The sequence below is a fragment of the Melanerpes formicivorus genome, unplaced genomic scaffold (assembly GCF_026170545.1).
Source record: "Melanerpes formicivorus ecotype bairdi unplaced genomic scaffold, bMelFor1.0.p_v2 SCAF_8, whole genome shotgun sequence".
NCBI classification, from domain to species: domain Eukaryota; kingdom Metazoa; phylum Chordata; class Aves; order Piciformes; family Picidae; genus Melanerpes; species Melanerpes formicivorus.
Window position 1 is genome coordinate 6,892,713 of NW_027142360.1, and position 20,189 is coordinate 6,912,901.

A 20,189-nucleotide genomic window follows, 5' to 3' on the forward strand; every position below is an offset into this window, starting at 1 on the left:
GTTGGTACAACCACAGACCACATCCTTGCTAACAGTTGTGTGGAAACTGCTTTTACTTACATTTTTTTTTCCCCCCTGCATTCAAATAACTTTTTGTTAGATAAGCATAAGCTACTGCATTTGTTTCAGTTAGAAATGAGGCATTCTTACACAGGAAAACAAGCCTGAAAGGTAAAAATTGCTGATGTGATTTGCTCCCCCACCCCCTGCCCCAGTTCAGGAATTAAATGCTTTACAGGAGCAGAATAAAGCTGGCCTAGACTTGTTTTATGTTTGTCTCCAGTTGAGCCTTACCTTTAAATGTCAGTGCAAAAATTTACCATTAATGTAGAGATGACTTTATTGCTCTGGTAATTTTGGTACTCTTACTTTGGCTGTAATCTTTTCCAAGTATTATGCAGGGGGTATGAAAAATACATTAAATTGATTCTCATAAGAAATATTTTTAGGTACTGTGAGCATATTTTTAATTGCATGTTTGCATAATAGAAATTAGATTGTCAGGCTGTAAATCTTGTCTGTGATGTAGAATAAATGTTAGGAGGCAGATACTTGGTGCAGCATTCTTCTGAGGTACGGGGTTTGAACGTTAAAAGCAGCAGTCATTCTAAATTAAAGACGTGGAGGCCTGTTGAAAGTTGTGTCCTGGTTTATGATCTTGTTTGTATTCTTTCAGTGAAGTAGAACTCAGCCTTTGCTTTGATGGTCAAGTCGAGAACAGGCAAATGAATAGGCTTTAGCGTTTAGGAACACATAAATAAAGTCTACAAAGAAAGGCCATGCAAAAAGCTTTGAAGTGGCGTCTAGTTCAGTGCAACAAAACCAGATGTGTCTTTGGAGTTCTGGCCCAGCTAATTATTTTTATTTTTCTGTGAGAGGACTGGGAGCTCAACCAAATCATACAATGAAGGGACCCCAGACTAACTGACCCCACCCTAGTACTTTGATCTTCCTTGTACTTTTGAGTGAACTGCTCCCTTCCACAGTGCAAATGGTCTAACCCTTTATTTTTGATGTGTTCATCTTCCTGTACAACTGCACTGCCTATCTCTGCTTCTGTTATCTGAATTTATTCCCTACCAAAAAATCCTGGTGCTACTGAAGATGGTAGCAATTTCAAACTGGCAAAACTGGACAGAATTTAGGATTTGCTGATTTTGCAGTCAAGGGAGCGTTAGAGTAACACAAGTACATAGTATTTCGGGGTTGGCAGCCCTGTAAAACACAAGGCAGAACAAAACCAAACAGTCCTGGCTCTTCAGTGGGCAAGTAGTGCTCCTAGATTTCTGTGTTTTGTTGCTACATACAAATAGAATAATATATTTGAGTTTTATATCTGAGGACTTTTTCCTCAGTAGTTCCTCGATCACAGTTGGCCATCAAAAAGATTGCTGTTGACTGTACAAGCAGTGAGTAGATTAAAACTACACAACAAGGTTTGTTGAGTATGTCTAGAAAATAAGGAAAATAATCCTGTCTTCTGAAGAGATTAAGGGACTCAGGAGATGGAAAGGAGAGCAGATAAGAAGGTAAATAGCATGAGTCAAATTCAAGGTTACTGTCAAGTTCTAACCTGAACAAGCTAAATCCTTTTGCTCTGAGGGCTCGTCCATCTGCCAAAGCTACCTGCTAAATGAGGCCAACCCTTGTAGTGTTCAGACAAAAAGGTTGGGAAGATGTTTAAAAGTTCTAGAGTAAAATTGATGTTGTTAAGCTGATATCAGTTGTCTTGCACTGAGGTAACTGAAAAATGGAACTTGTCCCTTCATGATCTGTTTTGATGTGGTTAAGGTTTTGTGTTGTGGAATTTTTTTTATTACTGCTTGGCTTGTTTTGGTTTAGTTTTGATACTTCTGTAGCAGGTCGTTGTCCCAGGCCACTACTGAAATCAAAACCAGAGTATTAACTTGATACATGCAAGAACTATGCTTGATTTTGCATTGAAATGCTTCTTTCTCGTGTCATTTTAGTAAGCTGTGTGAATTTCTGGAGCCCAGCACATCCCAGGAGCAAATATTAGTGACGAATAGTTTGTGCTGAGCCTGGAGAGTATGGTCATGAAAGCTAATAGAATAGGGAATTTTTTCCATCTTTGTCTCTAGTGTTTAGCCTGACATTAGTGTAACCTACCCTATGGATGCTGAAATAGCAAGGGTCAGTTACATCCTGTAAAGTGCAGTGCTCTGTGTGTGTGTAAAGCTACTCTGTATTCTCAGAACATGGCGATGTGAAAAATGGGTTGGAGAGAGGAGTGTTGTATCCCTGTGTAAGTAAAGAATTGACACCCCGGCTTCTAGCTGCCATGGTAGAGTTGACTATTTGCTGCTGTTAGTCAAAACCAACCTGCTTCTTGACAGCTTCAAAAAGAAAGTAGTGGCTGGAGCAAAATATTATGGGGCTTGAAGTTCAGATTGTTAACATGAGAGGCTTCCTGCTCTCCTTGCTAGTTTTGGGTTCTGGGGGTTTGGATGTTGTCTCTTATGCTGAGATGGCAACAGGACCAGGAGGGATGGGGGGAGTAGCTCCCCTGGCTTGGGTTTTTACCTTGCTGCTGCTGCTTTCTGCTGTGCTTTTTCCGCAAATAGGATAAGGTAATTGTACATTCATGTTGCCTCCTTTATATTAAACTCTCCTCTCACTGTCACAGCCTGCAGATTTTTTTGTGTATTGCTTTTTCCTTACTTCGGTGTTGGGGGAAACAGACAGGTTAACCCATTTGCTGTGTGCCACACCGTGAGTACTGTGTCCAGGTCTGGGCCCCTTAGTTTAAGAAGGATATTGAGACACTTGAACTTGTCCAGAGAAGGGCAACAAGGCTGGGGAGAAGCATTGAGCACAAGCCCTGTGAGGAGAGGCTGAGGGAACTGGGATTGTTTAGCCTGGAGAAGAGGAGGCTCAGGGGAGACCTCATTGCCCTCTACAACTACCTGAAAGGTGGTTGTAGCCAGGAAGGGGTTGGTCTCTTCTCTCTAGCAACCAGCACCAGAACAAGGGGACACAGTCTCAAGCTGCACCAGGGGAAGTTTAGGCTCGAGGTGAGGAGAAAGTTCTTCACTGACAGATTCATTGGTCATTGGAATGTGCTGCCCAGGGAGGTGGTGGAGTCACCATCCCTGGAGGTGTTCAAGAGGGAATTGGACGTGGCACTTGGTGCCATGGTCTAGTCATGAGGTCTGTGGTGACAGGTTGGACTTGATGATCTTTGAGGTCTCTTCCAACCTTGGTGATTCTGTGTTTACCTGTTACCCTATTGCAAAACAAATCACTCTACCATGTAATAGAAGAACAGACACATTAATATGCAGAATTGAAACTCTGAATTACACACTGGAGGTTGTGGAAAATTGAAATTGGAATCTTAAAAAAAGAAAAAGACAAAAACACACAAAAAACCCCACAATAAATTTTGCTTTATTTCCCCTGAGGTTTATTGGTGAGATAATGTATTATTATAGTGTAATACATGAAATACTAAGTGCATGTATGGACCTGGAAATTCATGGGTAACTGAACAACTGTTTAAATCAGATGCTAACTTGGTTTTAATGAAAGTCTGTAGTCTGCAAGATTGAGTTTAAAACAAATGCCTTAATCTATTGTTACGTGGGAGGGTTATGACAATAGCTATCAAGCTCCTCTACACCTTATGCCAGTATTTTGAGGAGTCTTGTCAAAATATCAGCTAAATTAATACCAAAAAAGCAATAATTCAGGTAAGGAAAAAGTTTTCAAATAGAAGTATTTGGAATCTATTCATCCAGTTAGACATATTTACAGTTGTCACACTTCTTAGTTGTACAAGCTGAATCCCCAGTGTTCGCTCCTGAGATTTCACTTGCATCTAAGCTGAAGAGGGAAAGAAAAGGTTGTTCCTCCTTTGCCTCCCTCTCATCTTTTCCACTCCCTTCCCGATTTTCCTCCTGGTTTTTGTATGACTTCCACTGTACGATCTTTGAACAGGACTTCTTCCTGTCAGTGTGAACCAGACGCCCTCCTACCAAACATGGGCTGTGCCTCCTCTGCAGGAGCCCTGAGTATTGCTGGTGCTTCAGCAGAAATCCTGATCCATTAATTTTTGTATTTCTGAACGTCAGCTGATGGCCAGCTGTCAAGAAGGCAACATTTTGGTGAAGCTTGGAGCGTGCCAATTCATGTCCATAATTATTATTTTTTTTTCAGCTTGATGTGAGAATTTCTGAAATGTCAGAGAACAAAGAGCAAGTTTTTGGAAGTGAAGTAAAAGAGGAATCATGAAAAAAAAATCCTGGATGCGTCCTTAGGAATGTTTTGAATTTTAATTGTCTTCAATCTGGACCATTCTCACTTGAAAGGCATTGTACTCAGGCCCTCCTTTTTCCGTCCTCTCACTTAGTGATTGCATCCCTGCAACAGAAGCTTCTTCAGAAGCTAAACTTAGAATTCTGCAGAGTTTAATGTGAAAATGAGGTACTGGCATTTGCTAGCTCATTAATTAAGCTCCATAACATTTCTATTCATTCAGTATGCATAGGTATTTGAAATCCCAGTAAAGAAAGCGGAAAGAATTGGGCTCTCTAATCTTGTGCTTTAGTTTTATGCAGATCTATCCAACTGTCAATTGATCGTGCAAGTAGTGTGAATATTTTATTAGGCTTTTGTTTGGAGGTAATTTTTAATTATTAATGCTTCATAATGCTCTTACCAGGAGCAGCTGAGGGAATTGTTTAGTCTGGAGAAGAGGAGGCTGAGGGGAGACATTTCAGCTTGTACAACTCCCTGAATGGAGGTCATAGTGAGGTTGGGGTTGATCTCCCTAGTATCAGGTAGTAGAAGGAGATGAAATGGCCTGAAATTGCCATGTTTAGATTGGATATTAGGAAAAATTTCCCTACTGGAAGAGTGATCAGGCATTGGCTCAGGCTGCCCAGGGAGTTGGTGGAGTCACTGTCCCTGGAGATGTTCAAGAAATGTGTGGACACGGCTGTTCGGGACATGGTTTAATGGCCATGGTGGTGTTAGGTCAACAGTTGGACTCTATGATCTTAGAGGTCTTTTCCAACCAAACCAATCCTATGATTCTATAATTGCACAATAGTATGATCCAAAGAAATTTTTAAGAAACCTGGGGAATGTGAAGATTGCCTTATTAAGTCTAGGTGGTTTCAAGAAGCAGGAAAGTTAGCACAACACTTGCTAGATAGTCTGTGCTTCATAGTTTTGAAAGCTGAGACAGTTAAATAGATAAGCCACAAAAAATGTAGGCTCAAAGATAAAGTGCCATTCAAAGCTTCTGCTGTTCTGCACCTCTTCTGCTAATTTGCAACTAAAGCACGTGTGTGTGTGTGTGTGTGTCCAGGTTTGTTCTCTCTCCAAAAGGATTTTTCAGAGCTGTACTTGTCGTAAGAAAGGCATGGCAATTATAAAAGATGCCCTGCATGGAAAAGCTTATCATCACATACTCTTTACAAAAGTAAATACTCCCCAATGGAATTATTTCTTTGTGATTTACAGTGCTAATTTCAGATACAGGGGGGTTGTTTATAAATAATATTCAAAGTGTTAAAAACAGAGTTAGATCCATGTAACATGTCTATGTTATATACTTGTTGCCCTTTCTTAATCTGATTTCTGTTTGTATGCACTGAATTGGGTTAAAATGTTGCCAGTGGACCTTTTCTGCTCTTCCCTACACTGGGGACTTCAGAGAGGGTTATTGCAATTCCACCACCATTTGTAGTTGCATAGTCTTGTTGCAGTGCCAGCTGGCAGCTTCACGCTTTCAGGTGTACTCTTAGCATAACTGGGACTGGGACCCTGCAGCTTGCATGTAGGCTGGGGGTAGAAACACTCTGGTCTGCAGCAGGCACAAATAGCTGTCAGATGATTGACATATCTGGTAGGCAGTAAAGGCAATTCCCCCTGCTTCTTTTTCTTCCCCTCTAGGGCTGGAGGGCTTAAGTCATAACATTTCCTTCTTGAGTGGCAGCAGCTGATAGTTGTTGAATTTTGGCACTTTATTCCCGATGGGGGGGAGGTGCTGTGATCTGGCAACACCTGCAGTTCTGGGGAGGAGATACTGCAAAATGAGCATTCTGTGCTGATGAGGGTGAAGCTTTCAGCTGACAGGCTTCTTGACACTTGAAGGTACTCCCAAGATTGCTGCAGGGGAGCAGCAGTAAATTAAAAAGTCAACAGCAAAAGTCGAACTGTGATTGCGACGCATCATGCTTGTCCCAGGCTCTGAATATTTATATGCATTATCAGAACTATTTAAACAAGTGGATGTGGTGCTGAGGGATGTGGTTTAGTGGTAGTGGCTTATCAGCAGTGGTGGGATTGTGAGCTCTAGACAGGTAGCTGGACTTGATGATCTCAGAGGTCTCTTCCAGCCTCAGCAGTTCTATGGTTCTAAGCTAGAAGACAATTACTCTATGGTAGTGATATTTGATGCCTGCAGATCAGTTGTTTGTCCTTTGTTATGAGTTGTTTGTCCTCCGTTATGAGGAAAGGCTGAGGGAGCTTGGAGAAGAGGTGACTGAGACCTCATTCATGTTTATAAAGATGTGAAGGGCAAGTGTCAGGAGGACAGAGCCAGGCTCTGCTCGGTGATGTCCAATGATAGGACAAAGGGTAATGGGTGCAGGCTGTAGCAGAGGAGGTTCCACATGAATGTAAGGAAAAACTTCTTCACTGCGAGTGTGACAGAGCCCTGGAGCAGGCTGCGCAGAGAGGTTGGGGAGTCTCCTCTGGAGACATTCAAAACCTGCCAGGATGTGTTCCCCTGTGACCTACTCCAGGTGATCCTGGTCCGGCAGGGGGGTTGGATTAGATGATCTTTTGAGGTCCCTTCCAACCCCTAGCACTCTGTGATTCTGTGTATGATTCTGTACTCAATTTGTCCCTCTCTAGCTGAAATGCTGCTTCCGAATACATGTCTAAAGACTGAAATGAATTATAAGTGATCATATATGAACAAGTAACATTCTTACTGCTCTGGTTTCTAAATTCAAGACCTAAGTATCATTGTTTTCCATCTTTTTCCAGAGTATTAATGAAGATTCTTTAATACTTGTTTTCATCCTTTTGATATATATAAAATATATATATTCATCTGTGCTTACAGATACACTGTTATATGCCCTAATTAAGTATTCCTGATTGTTTTCACTCCATGTTCTGGATTTATATCACTGAGTTGGAAAAAATCAAAAAGCCCTTGCCTAATAATGCTCCTCCTCTCTCTTCCACAGTCATAATGAACGAAAAGTAACCTGCAAACATCCAGTAACAGGACAGCCATCACAGGACAACTGTATTTTTGTTGTGAATGAACAGTAAGTAGCATCTGTCTCAGTCTATAATAATTAAAACATGTATTTTAATATTGAAATAAGGTTCAAGTGACTGCTAATTGCAGTATTTAGTGTTTCCAAATCAGATTAGCATGGAAGAGGTGTTACAGTTTAAGTTATTTGAAAGCAATATTAAACATTTAATACTATTTTTCTATGATAAAAACTGTAGTCTCAATTAGTTACATGATCCAAATGCACCTTGTTTATGCACTGAGTGAATTTCCACTTGTCACTTTATTCTGTAGTGTTGGCAAACAACCTATATATAATAATCCAACAGACTTCCAAAAAGGGAGTAAGTTTTTTAATGTATTAGGGCCAGTTGCTTGCCTTTAACCTACCATGTGTTGCATGATGGTTTCTTGCAATCAATTATTTTCTTGGCCAGTTGAGACACTTTCTCAGTCACTAAGTAGTAGCTGGGCTTTGCTGCCTTTGCATCATCAATCTTGTAGACTACAGAACAGTATGAGTAGTTGTGTATGCAGCATGTAAGTCACACCTGACCTCAGGGTTTTATGTGTGGCTGGGTATTGGGTGTTCTACTCGCCACAACTGCTGAGAAAGCCATCAGGACAGCGTTTTGTGAAGCACTGTACTGTAGTGGGACAAAGCTTTGGAGAGCATTTCTTTGCATTTCCATTTCATGGTTAGACCTGATTTTTTCCATCTCATCATCACCTTACTCTAATAGAAAAAAATCTGTTTTAAAAGAACACCTTAAAATTAATCTGGGATGGATTTAAGTTCAAAATGTTGCACAGGTAACTTTGCAACAACATGTGAATTGTTTTCATATTGGAAAAGCTGGACACAGGCTGTATTATGCTGCACCTAGGGGTGCTTTTTAATAGCAGTCTGCACACACAGCATGTTCTAGTGCTATTACATATTCTATTTTCAGGACTGCTGCAGCAATGACATCTGAAGAAAAGAAGGAGCGACCAGTAAGCATGATGTGTGAAGCAACTAACTATAATCTGACATCAGATTATGCTGCTCATCCAATGAGCCCTGTGGGCAGAGTAAGTCTTTTTGTCCAAATTAAGTCACAATTCAAGTCATTCAAGATACTACACAGTGTATATTAGTAGCCCATCAGAAATGAGAAAGCAAGCATGTCTCTTTTTCAGGGCACTTGACTCCTTTCATATTTGATTTGGAAATTGAAGTGCGTGAAACAAGTTATCACAGAAGCTATAATTTTTATCAGGTGTCTCAGATGTTATGAATTGCATAAACTTAAATTGTTTACAGGGTCTGATCTTTCTAATCTCTGTGAATAGCAACATCTTGAGTAACTGATCAGATACTTGGGTAAGCATTGTTAAGGAAATTGCTCAGTTGCAAACAGTTTTTTCCAGGTAGATTTTTCCAGGTAAAATAGAATTGTAATTGTGTGTAACAAGCAGTTACATGAGAGAGCCTAGTATAAGATGAAGCAGAAATAACTCTCTCCCCAGTAAAAGTCTTATTTCTAATCCTCTTTTTCCTCTACATACAACTTACTGGCCAGAAAACACCCTACCACCCTGAGTGCTGCTTCTTCCCTATTAGCTTGAAGTGAATTTCAAAACTTGAATCCACTAGCACAGTCCTCTGACTGTGAAAAAGACCTACAGAAGCTTGAGATTGAGACAGAGGTTTATATTTCCACATCTCTTTTTTAAATTAGCAAATAGGTTTTGTAGTTGTCTTTTTTTTTTTCTTTTCTTTTTGTCCTGAAATGTATTCAGAAAATCAGCTTTTTAATGTGCAGAGTTACCAGGCACACTCCACAGTTCATCTCCCATGCTTTTCATTGCTGTCCTGATTATCAGCAGAATAAGGCTACCAGTTTTCTCACAGTGAGTGAGCCCAGGAGAGCTGCTGCAGAGCCCCTAATGTCTCTATTACAGCTAGGATGTATCACACTGTATATAAATTTCATCAATTTGTTTATAGATACTTCATACAGAGCTGAAGCCTGGGCTATCTTTACCTGGCTAATTTAGATACAGCCATACGTGTCTTCTCAGCATTAGGGTTAGCCAGAAATTTTGGAGTATTAGTCATGAGATACATTAGCAAGCAGCATAGCAAACAGAGGCAATGTGAAGGGCAGTATTGGTGCCTAGGGGGCCAAACGTGTTTTCATGGTTTATATTCCCACTATGGTAGTGTTCCTTCTGAATCTTGCATTTTACTCTGTCTAAAAGAAGCCCACTTTCCTCTATATGCAAACCAAATGGGAGACCTGCAAGAGCAACCTCCTGGTCCAAGCTAAAATGCTGAAGGAGAAAATCCACTTAGCTCATGGAAAACTTCAACATTGGAAGGCTCTGAAATTGCCTACAAAATCCAGAAGAGAGCATCATGTTGGTTTGTGGTTTGGAAGATAGTTGAAGCCTTGAAGACTGAAAGCATATTTTTAGACAAGCATTCAAAGTAGCAAAGATTTGGATTTCTTTTGTTTGAGTTCACTTGCAGACAATTTCCTGTTCACCAAGGCTCAGTAAGTTTAATGTTAAGCATTGTTTCTGGTGGGCTAGTTCTGAAACTAGGAAAGAAGCCTCAAGTAAGCTCCGTGTCCTTTACTATCTAGGGAGAGAGAACAGCAGCTTGCAGTGTGGTGAAGTGGGCAAGCCCCAGCTACTGACTAGTCTGTTGTCCAGAGTTCAAAATCCTGATGGTATTTGTTTTCTTTGGGATTGGGAAAGAGAGTATCAGTGGCTGGAACTCCAGGCTTCTTCCTCAATACTGCAACTGTGCAGAGTAGCCTCAGAGGCTCTGATTTTGGAAACATCAGTTGCTGGGACTGTGCCTTACGACAAGTCTGGTTGTACCAGATGTGACTGGAAGTTTGCTAGCTGTGTTAACTTCTACACCTTCCAGCATGCAATTAATATTTGGACCCTTCAGTTACCATCCTTGTTTTCTTTTTGCCTTTGCAAAAGAAGAGCTTTGCAATATGTCCTAGATTTTTTTTTCAGTTCTGTTAGGTAAAAAGTAGTTGAACCCTTCAGTGGTTATTTTTTCCCTTCCTGCCTGTTCCTCCAGCTTGAGATACCTTAAATACATGTGAGAGAATATGGGATGCCCAGGGATCCCAGACATAACAAGAGGAGGAGGTGATGTAAAAAGTTGAGAACTCATAATTAGTTTGTATCTACACCTACAGTATTCCAGTATCCTAAAATACTCCTTGTCTCAGGGCTCAGAATTTCTTGTGAACATAAAAGAGTTATTCTCTTTATGCAGTATGTGGTAAAATAATCACAAGTCATCTAAAGTGTTGTCTGTAATAACTAAAATTAGAAAGCACTAGTGATGCTGTGTTTAATTAAAGGAAGGTTTAGTCTCTGTTGGTAACATGCAACCCATTAAAACTTGCTGTGAGCTAAGTGAAACTGAAATCAATGTGGTCTATTGTCAGATTTACCTAAGAGATACCTATCTAAATTTGTCAGTAGACCTGACAGTAGTAGTAGTAGTATTACTTGTGGTTGGTTGTGTTTTCAGAAGCATCCTTAATGCATTATCTGTTTTACAAGCATGTGGAATCTGGAACTCTCTTGAGAGGTTTTGAACCTTTGATACCTTATATTACAGCAAGTATGAGTGTGATTAATTATTTCTGATCAAAATCTTGACACAGCTGTTGTGTGATACCAGTTCAGTAGCCATACAGGTTAAATGAGATAGATGTAGGTCATATTGTAATGTGCTTTGAATTGTTATGGATTCTCTGTATATTCCTTTCATGCAGTTGGAATATTCCTTTCATTCAGCCTGGAGAAAAGAAAGCTTCAGGGACATCTTATAGCAGCCTTCCTGTACCTGAATAGGGCCTAAAAGAAAGCTGGGGAGGGAGAAGGGATGAATTTAAACTTGAGTGGGTTAGATATAAACTGGATATGAGAAAGTCTCTACAGTAAGGTTAGTGAGACACTGGAACAGATTGCCTAGGGAGGTTGTGGATGCCCCCTGCCTACAGGTCATAGATGATAGGATCATAGAGTGCTAAGGGTTGGAAGGGATCTCTGGACATCATCTGGTCCCAATACCCCCTGCCAAAGTAGGGTCATCCAAAGCAGGTTGCCCAGGATCAAAATATCCAGATAAATTGGAATCTCTAGAGGAGGAGACTTCACAATTTCTCAGGACAGCCTTCTCCAGGGCTCCGGCACCCTCACAGCACATAAGTTTTTTTTTTTTTATAGACATCTGTCTACAGGTGTTCAAGGCCAGGTTGGATGAAACCTGGAGATGAGGAGGCTCAGGGGAGACCTTATTGCTCTCTACAACTATCTGAAGGGAGGTTGTAGCCAGGTGGGCATTGGTCTCTTCTCCCAGGCAACCAGCACCAGAACAAGAGGACACAGTCTCAAGCTGTGCCAGGGGAGGTTTAGGCTGGATGTTAGGAAGAAGTTCTTCATAGAAGGAGTGATTGGCCATTGGAATGGGCTGCCCAGGGAGGTAATGGAGTCACCATCACTGGAGGTGTTTAGGAAGAGAATTGATGGGGTCCTTGGTACCATGGTTTAGTTGATTAGATGGTATTGGATGATAGGTTGAACTCAATGATCTCAAAGGTCTCTTCCAACCTGGTTTATTCTATTCTATTCTAGTATAAGGAGTCCCTGACTGTGGCAGGAGGGTTGAAAGTAAATAATCTTTGTCACTTTCAGCCCAAATAATTTTTATTCTATAATATCATAATTCTCTCGTCTTCTTACAAACCTTTGTCCATTTTCGATGGGAGGAATTTTTCAGATGAAAATGCAAAAAATTCTTACTTTTATTTCTAATGAGATTTTCAATGGCTTGCTCTGTCTTGCTATCCAAACACAAAATCACAGAATTAACCAGGTTGGAAAAGACCTTTGAGATCATCAATTCCAACTTATCACCCAACACCATCTAATCAACTAAACCATGGCACTAAGTGCCTCATCCAGTCTTTAAACACTTCAAGGGATGGTGACTCCACCACCTCCCTGGGCAGCCCATTCTAATGGCCAATCCCTCTTTCTGTGAAGAATTTCTTACCATAGTATCAGTCAGGGTTGGAAGGGACCACAAAGATCATCCAGTTCCAATCCCCCTGCCATGGGCAGGGACACCCCACACTACATCAGGCTGGCCAGAGCCTCATCCAGCCTAGGCTTCAACACCTCCAGGGATGGGGCCTCAACCATCTTCCTGGACAGCCCATTCCAGGGCTTCACCACTCTCACGGTGAAGAACTTTCTCCTCACATCCAGCCTGAATCTCCCCACCTCCAGCTTCATTCCATTCCCCCTAGTCCTATCACTACCTGATATCCTGAGAAGTTCCTCCCCAGCCTTCTTGTAGGCCCCCTTCAGATACTGGAAGGCTCGGGGGTCACGTAACTAACATCCAGCCTAACAGAGCTGAGTCCTGTATCTCCAAGGGCAATTAAAAGCACTCTTTTATATTCCCTCCCAGTTCTTTCAAAACACAAATGCAGAAGGTCTTTGTTGCCTTGTGTTGTAGACTTAAAGCAAACACACATAGTTTTTGTAGTGTTCCTCTTTCTTGGCTAGGCTGTGTTGCATTATTCAGTTAATGGCATCGTCGACAAAAGCTGCACATCATTTTAAATCGCAATTTTGGGTTTATGATTTCTATCCTACTGTGGAATTCTCTCTAAAGCGTGTAAAAAAACCCCAGCTCACTTCTGTGATGCATATTGAGAGAATTTTCAGAGAGGAAACCCTATACCCTAATTTGCAACACAAGCTGAGTGTTTGTTTAGCCTTCCTCCTTTAGGAAGTCAGCATAAACTTATGATTAGTCTCTGCAGTAGAGATGTGGAAGCTGAAGCACAGGATTATATTTTCTCAATTCAAATGCTGGATTTGGAGCAGTGCCATGAACACAACTTAAAAAGCATACTTGAAATTTACTTCTTTTGCCGAGTGGGATGCTTTGCTATATCACATTGCACGGTCTCTGAGGCACCAGCTAGCTCTTGCAGAGTTTAAAACACAAGTAAATGCTTAGCTCATTTAGTTGCAGAGGAAACTTTGTAGGTTGAAAATAATTAAGTGGGGACTGGCAAAACACTGCATGTTGCTTTATTACTTCTCTGATTTCTTTTTGCTACTCAAGTAGAAGAAGGATAAAATCTAAAATGGATTATTTATCCTACTTCTCCTAATCATCTATGACCATTGCATAGCTGTACAGTTGTAAAAGGTATAAGCAACAGAAATGTTAAGGCAAATTTTCAGAGTAAGGCCTTGGTGCAAGCAGGTAGAATAATGACTTTTCCAACCAGCCAAGAGATCTACTTTGTACTGTGTTGCACAGCCTTGATTACCAGCTCTCTGGAGGTGTTCAAGGCCATGTGGGATGAGGCTTTGAGCAACCGGTCTAGTGGAAGGTGTCCCTGCTCATGTCAGGGAGTTGGAACTAGATGATCTTTAAGGTCCCTTCCAAACTAAACCACTCTATGAATTTATAAGCAGCTCTGCTGATGAGTCCATCATCAGTAAATTTGCTGACGACACCAAGCTGGGGGCAAGAGTTGATCTGCTGGAGGGTAGAGAGGCTCTGCAGAGGGACCTCGACAGGCTGGACAGATGGGCAGAATCCAACGGTATGAGATTTAACACATCCAAGTGCCGAGTTCTGCACATTGGCCACAACAACCCCATGCAGTGCTACAGGCTGGGGTCAGAGTGGCTAGAGAGCAGCCAGGCAGAGAGGGACCTGGGGGTGCTGGTTGATGGTAGGCTTAACATGAGCCTGCAGTGTGCCCAGGCATCCAAGAGGGCCAATGGCATCCTGGCCTGCATCAGGAACAGTGTGGCCAGCAGGAGCAGGGAGGTCATTCTGCCCCTGTACACTGCACTGGTTAGGCCACACCTCGAGTCCTGTGTCCAGTTCTGGGCCCCTCAGTTTAGGAAGGATGTTGACTTGCTGGAGCGTGTCCAGAGAAGAGCAACAAAGTTGGTGAGGGGTTTGGAACACAAGTCCTATGAGGAGAGACTGAGGGAGCTGGGGCTGCTTAGCCTGGAGAAGAGGAGACTCAGGGGTGACCTTATCACTCTCTACAACTACCTGAAGGGAGGTTGTAGACAGGCTGATGATGGTCTCTTCTCCCAGGCAGCCAGTACCAGAACAAGAGGACACAGTCTCAGGCTGCACCAGGGGAGGTTCAGGTTGGATGTTAGGAAGAAGTTCTATACAGAAAGAGTGATTGCGCTATGGAATGGGTTGCCCGGGGAGGTGGTGGAGTCGCCGTCATTGAAGGTGTTCAGAAGGAGACTTGATGGGGTGCTTGGTGCCATGGGTTAGCTGTTTGGGTGGGTTGGATTGGTTGATGTGTTGGACACGATGATCTTGAAGGTCTCTTCCAACCTGGTTTGGTTTGGTTGGTTTGGTTTATTCAGTTTTGGAGTTGGAACTCCCCTGCTGGAAGAAAGTGTGATGTTCTCTGTGCTGGCTCTTCTCATCCTTTCATCCTAAATGACATTGACAAACACTGATACCATGAAAAAAGTAAATATTTTATTTTTATGGAAGAGGGAACAGGAGATAAGTGGGTGAGACAATTGAACAGGTTGCTCAGACAGGTTGTGGTCAGTGCCCCCTCCCTGGGAGGTGTTCAAGGCTGGGTTGGATGAGGCCTTGAGCAACATGGTCTAGTGGAAGGTGTCCCTGCCCATGGCAGGGGGGTTGAAACTAGATGATCTTCAAGGTCCCTTCCAACTTAAACCATTCTATGATCACATAGTGAAGGATTATTGAGAGAGGAGAAAGAATAAAAGAAATGTAGTGCATGTTATGAAAGAGGAAGTTTTATCTTGCTGAAACCTGAAGAATTTTTCTTGTATTGCATCAGTGCTAGAAGCAGGAAAGATTAGAATATTCATGCCCAGGTGATGTAATTTTTCATAGTTAATAATCTGGTGGTTTTACTTCTTTTTGCCTATCTTTTAAGAAGATCAGATATGTATAGGGTGTGGTTTTCTTGTTAAAAAACAAAACAAAACAAAAAAGTTTTGTCTCAGCATTTATCTTTAAATTTTCCACAAAGAAAAAGAAATGCTGAAGCCAGCACAACCATCATGATAATTGTTTACCTAAAAAAGGAATGCAGTTGGTAGTCTGCAGTCTCCCAGAGGAACATGTGCAAGATCTTAAAGAAAAGAAAATGTGTTAGGATTTTTCATCAGATACTGATGTCTTGTTTTCTTTCACCTGTTCATTTCAATTTAGACATCACGCTCTTCAAAGAAGGTTCACAATTTTGGGAAGAGGTCAAACTCCATAAAGAGAAATCCTAATGCACCTGTTGTCAGACGTGGCTGGCTCTACAAACAGGTACTTCCCCCTCATTTGCCCCATTCTTTTTCTCAGTAAGGTGTATACTGTACAAAAGACAATCATTTGCATAAAAAACAGCGATAGCAATACCAGAGTGAAGCTGTAAACTGTGTGTCGTAGGGTTGGGGGAAAGGCCGGGCCCTTCCCGCCCCCCTGTGAGTAGAGGGAAGAAAATTGAAGGGAAAAAAAAAACGCACAGCTGGATTAGCAAAGGAGTGGGTGCTGTATATTTACAAAGCAGTTTAGGAAATGCAGGTTTATGTACAGAATTTACAGTATTTACAATATATACAGAAATATACAACAAAGTAGCACAGAAATGAGAGTTCCCTCCTCTGCTGAGGGGGATTCCCCACCCCTGTATCCCCCTTCTCTCCCCTTTTCCCCAGAGAGGGTTAGAAAGAGAGAGAGGAAAAAAAACAGTTGTTAATTGGAAAGCAGTTAATACAGGCCTTGCAGTTTATCAGTTTCAAGGTCAGTTTGGCCAAAAGCCCAGAAAGCTGCGAGCTGCCGCAAGGAAGGAAAAAGAACTGACCAGAAAACTGCTGTACTCCCAGTTCAAAAGGTGCTTCCCCCCAATCTACCAATGAAATTAGTTTAGATCTGTCTTTCGTTTACAAACATTCCACCACAATGTCCCCTTCCTTAAAGGGACAGCCTCAAACGGTCACACCATAAAGAACTGCCACATGGGGTTTTAATTAATTGACTACTTACTGGATAACACTGAGATATAAATGGGTGAAGGTATGAGACTAGTACAGAACTTTGATATATTATGTATACATATTTCTCTCTAAAATACATAAGGGGCTTGAAAAACCTAAGCAGATGTTGGTAGTAAATACCTGAATTAATTTCAGGCATGTTGAGATGATGGGACAAGGATTTATTACCTAGCATATGTAGGTTGTGGGGTTTTTTAACTCTGGTTTTGGTTTTTATGTTTTGGTTGTGGGCTTTTTTTTGAGTTTGGGGTTTTGTTTGTGTGTGTATGGTCTTTTTTGTTTGATTTTCTTTTTATGCTGTTCTTGGTTTGGTTTGTGGTTTGGGGTTTTTAGCTATTTGTGTTGCTTTATAGTTTGGGGTTTTTGCTGTTGGTTTGATTCATGGTTTTGGGGTGGGTTTTTGTTTGCTTTTTGTGTTGCTTTGGTTTTGGTTGTCTGTTAAACTGTATCTCTTCATGATTTTTTTTTTATTTTAAACTAAGTGAGTGTTTTCAATAACAAATTAGAAATCACAGGATGTGGAAGGGGCCTCCAGAGATCATTGAGTCCAACCCCAGCAATCAAGCAATATTTGTTTTTCACCTATGTGAAAAGGATTGCTTTGGGGTTTTTTAACTCTAAACATAATAATCTTTAAACCCAGAGATCACTTTAGGGTTTTCTGTTGAATTTAATCTGAAATATGTGCTCTTTAGTATTTAGCAACAGGTTACCTAGCCTGCTGTAGATTTGCAGTCTGCAGTACCAGACCATTTTCACTTTCTTATGCTTCAGAAAATTCAGAGTAGAGTAGTTTGATCAAAAAATTGAACAAAACTCATAAGGCTGTATTAGGAAGGTGTTTTATAAATCCACTGAGAACTGAACTTGTCATTTAAACTCAGCTGAGGCCAGTGTATATGCATAGATTTGAATCGATATTGTCATTCCCTACCTACTCTGATAGACATGTCACCAAAATGTCTGGATGCTCTTGAGGAGTCAGTTTGTTGAAAGTTACTATCAGATAGAAAGATCTAGAAGTATCTGCTGGGTAGAAAATTCTTCTATGTTTAGGTACTCTCATGGCCTCTGTTCTTATTCAGTGTTGAGAGTGAAAAGTTGTTACAGAGATGAGAGAGGTTTTCCTTTGTTTTGGGACTACTAAACGTTTTAGCCTGAAAAAAAACCTAACTCTATTCCTAAGGTGATGTTTTCTGGATTATTATTTTTTTTAAAGTAAAGATGTTACTTTCCTAAAAACTATGTTCATATTACCAAATCCATTTTTGTGTGCAGTTGTATTATTTCAGTAGTAAAGGAAACAGCAGCTGTATTTTAAGGTCACAGAATTATCATGATTGGAAGGTAACTCTTGATAATCTAGCACAACCTCCCATGCTGAAGCAGGCTCAGCTGGTGGCTCAGGTTCAGGTTTTCCAGCCAGTTTTAGTGTTTAGTGTTTGAGTACTGTGTCCAGTTCTGGGCCACTCAGTTTAACAAGGACATTGAAACACTTGAACGTGTCCAGAGAAGGGCAACAAGGCTGGTGAGAGGCATTGAACACAAGCCTTATGAGGAGAGGCTGAGGGAGCTGGGGTTGCTTAGCCTGGAGAAGAGGAGGCTCAGGGGTGACCTCATTGCCCTCTACAACTACCTGAAAGGTGGTTGTAGCCAGGAGGGAGTTGGTCTCTTCTCCCAGGCAACCAGCACCAGAACAAGGGGACACAGTCTCAAGCTGTGCCAGGGGAGGTTTAGACTCGAGGTGAGGAGAAAGTTCTTCACCGAGCGAGTCATTCGTCATTGGAATGTGCTGCCCAGGGAGGTGGTTGAGTCATCGTCCCTGGAGGCGTTCAAGAGGAGATTGGACGTGGCGCTTGGTGCCATGGTCTAGTCATGGGGTCTGTGTTGATAGATTGGACTCAATGATCCTCGAGGTCCTTTCCAACCTAAGTTATACTGTGATACTGTGATACTGACAGATGGAGACCACACTACAAGCCCTCTGGGCAACCTGTAACACTCTCACAGTAAAAAAACCAAAACCCAAAGTTTACTTCTGCTCAGGTGGAATTTTATTTTTCTTTATTTCTGCCCATTGGCTCTTGTCCTGTCATGGGGCACCACTGGGAAGAGTTTGGTTCCATCATCTCACAGACTTCCATCAGATATATATGTTGATAAGATGCCTCTGAGCTGCCCTTTCTCCAGACTGAGCAGTCACAGCTCTCTCACCCTCTCTTCATTTGAAAGATGCTCCAATCCCTTTATCATTTGGCCCTTTGCTGGATTCATTGCAGTATGTTCACGTGTCTCTTGTACCAGTGAGCCCAGCAGTGAACCCAGCCAAGCCCCATGTGAAACCCTCTCCACAGATTTTTCGTTACAGAATCCCTCTTCTTGGTAATTACAAAACTTATTTGCTACAAGAATATTGATAACTCACAAGTACTTTTCTTCTCAAAACAGATCAACATATTTATTAAAGCAGATTCTACTAGGATGTGTGTTATTTCCACTGCAGCAGTGGCAGCAGTCCTTCATTGCGAGTTGTGCAAAGTAAATTGGTTATAAGCAGAAAATAAAATGAAATTGCCTTAGGAATAAACTTTATTTGGGAAAGAAATTTGCTGTAGATATGCGAGTCGTAGTGGAAGATGAAGTTCATCAGAGAGTTTCTTCAGAAAGTAATGAGGATGTACTCCAAGTGTTACCATACTCTTGTTGTTTCAAAAGGTATACATTTCTTGCAGGGAGCTGTACGTTGTAGTCCCTAGCATGCTAAAATAATCGGCTCTTATTTTTAAGTCATGCTAAATTCAGGCTTCCTGTGTTATCATCTATGTTCGCTATGTCAAGTCTCTGAGGAGAGGTCAGAACTACTGAGAATATTTTAGCCAAGAAAATGAACAACTAGCACATCACCACAGTTATGTAGTGCCTGGTTTACTTTGAGCTCTTACAGTTAACAGTCTGAAAGTTCTTACTTGATCACTTTGCTTCATGCAGGATAGTACTGGAATGAAGTTGTGGAAGAAGCGGTGGTTTGTGCTCTCAGATCTATGTCTCTTCTATTACAGAGGTAAGTTCAAGTCAGGAGAGCTCTGTTTACTACTTTTAATGGAAGCAGATGAATTTTGATACACCTCTCAAGTGTACAAAATAAAAAGCTACTACGTCATCCATTAAATTAGTTGTACAACTGTCAATATTCAGGCCTGCTACTTTCATCTTTCCTTTTTTTTTTCCCCTAATCTTAATTACCCATTTCATGTAATTGCTTCCTGCCTGACAGGTATACTCAAAGGGCAAACCTATTCACAGCCATCTCTTTTATTAAATTCTGGGTTGTAGTTTTCTCATTGCTTCTGTTGCTAGGAACTAAATATGCCAGGTTAAATCTGGTTTTTTCCACACAAATTAATTAACTGAAATGTGGATAAGAAAGGGATAGTGCAGAGGAGCTGAAACTCTGCCTTTGGAATGACAAAGAGGATATATGAGCCTTTGGGAATCTAATCAGTGTTCATGAATACTTATGAAGAGAAATGTCCAATTCCACATGAGTTGAAGTCTCTGCTGTATTTGGAACAAGAAATCTGTGAGCACCCTTACGCAGCTACATTGGACTTCCATTTCATCTGTAAAAATTAGCTGCTTAGAATTCTAGTCTGGAGATAGGTGTGTTAGAAAACTGATTCCTTTGCCATTACAGGTTATTGACTGTAGTGCTCCTGAGAGGATAAACACATGGGATTTGTACATATGGAAACATACTCAATCCTGAGATAGAGTGTACAACCCTAAC

At 41.3% G+C, this 20,189-nt stretch overlaps 1 protein-coding gene across 11 annotated transcripts in view; it reads left to right on the forward strand.

Moving 5' to 3' along the window:
* PLEKHA5 (pleckstrin homology domain containing A5) overlaps positions 1–20,189 on the forward strand; it is a 177,022-nt gene that overhangs the window by 95,918 nt on the left and 60,915 nt on the right. For all 11 annotated transcript variants that reach the window (XM_068141903.1, XM_068141904.1, XM_068141898.1 and 8 more), the window contains exons 4-7: positions 7,230–7,313; positions 8,239–8,359; positions 15,567–15,671; positions 19,391–19,463. In XM_068141903.1, the coding sequence (XP_067998004.1) occupies positions 7,230–7,313; positions 8,239–8,359; positions 15,567–15,671; positions 19,391–19,463 (383 nt within the window). The remainder of the gene's footprint in view (positions 1–7,229; positions 7,314–8,238; positions 8,360–15,566; positions 15,672–19,390; positions 19,464–20,189) is intronic.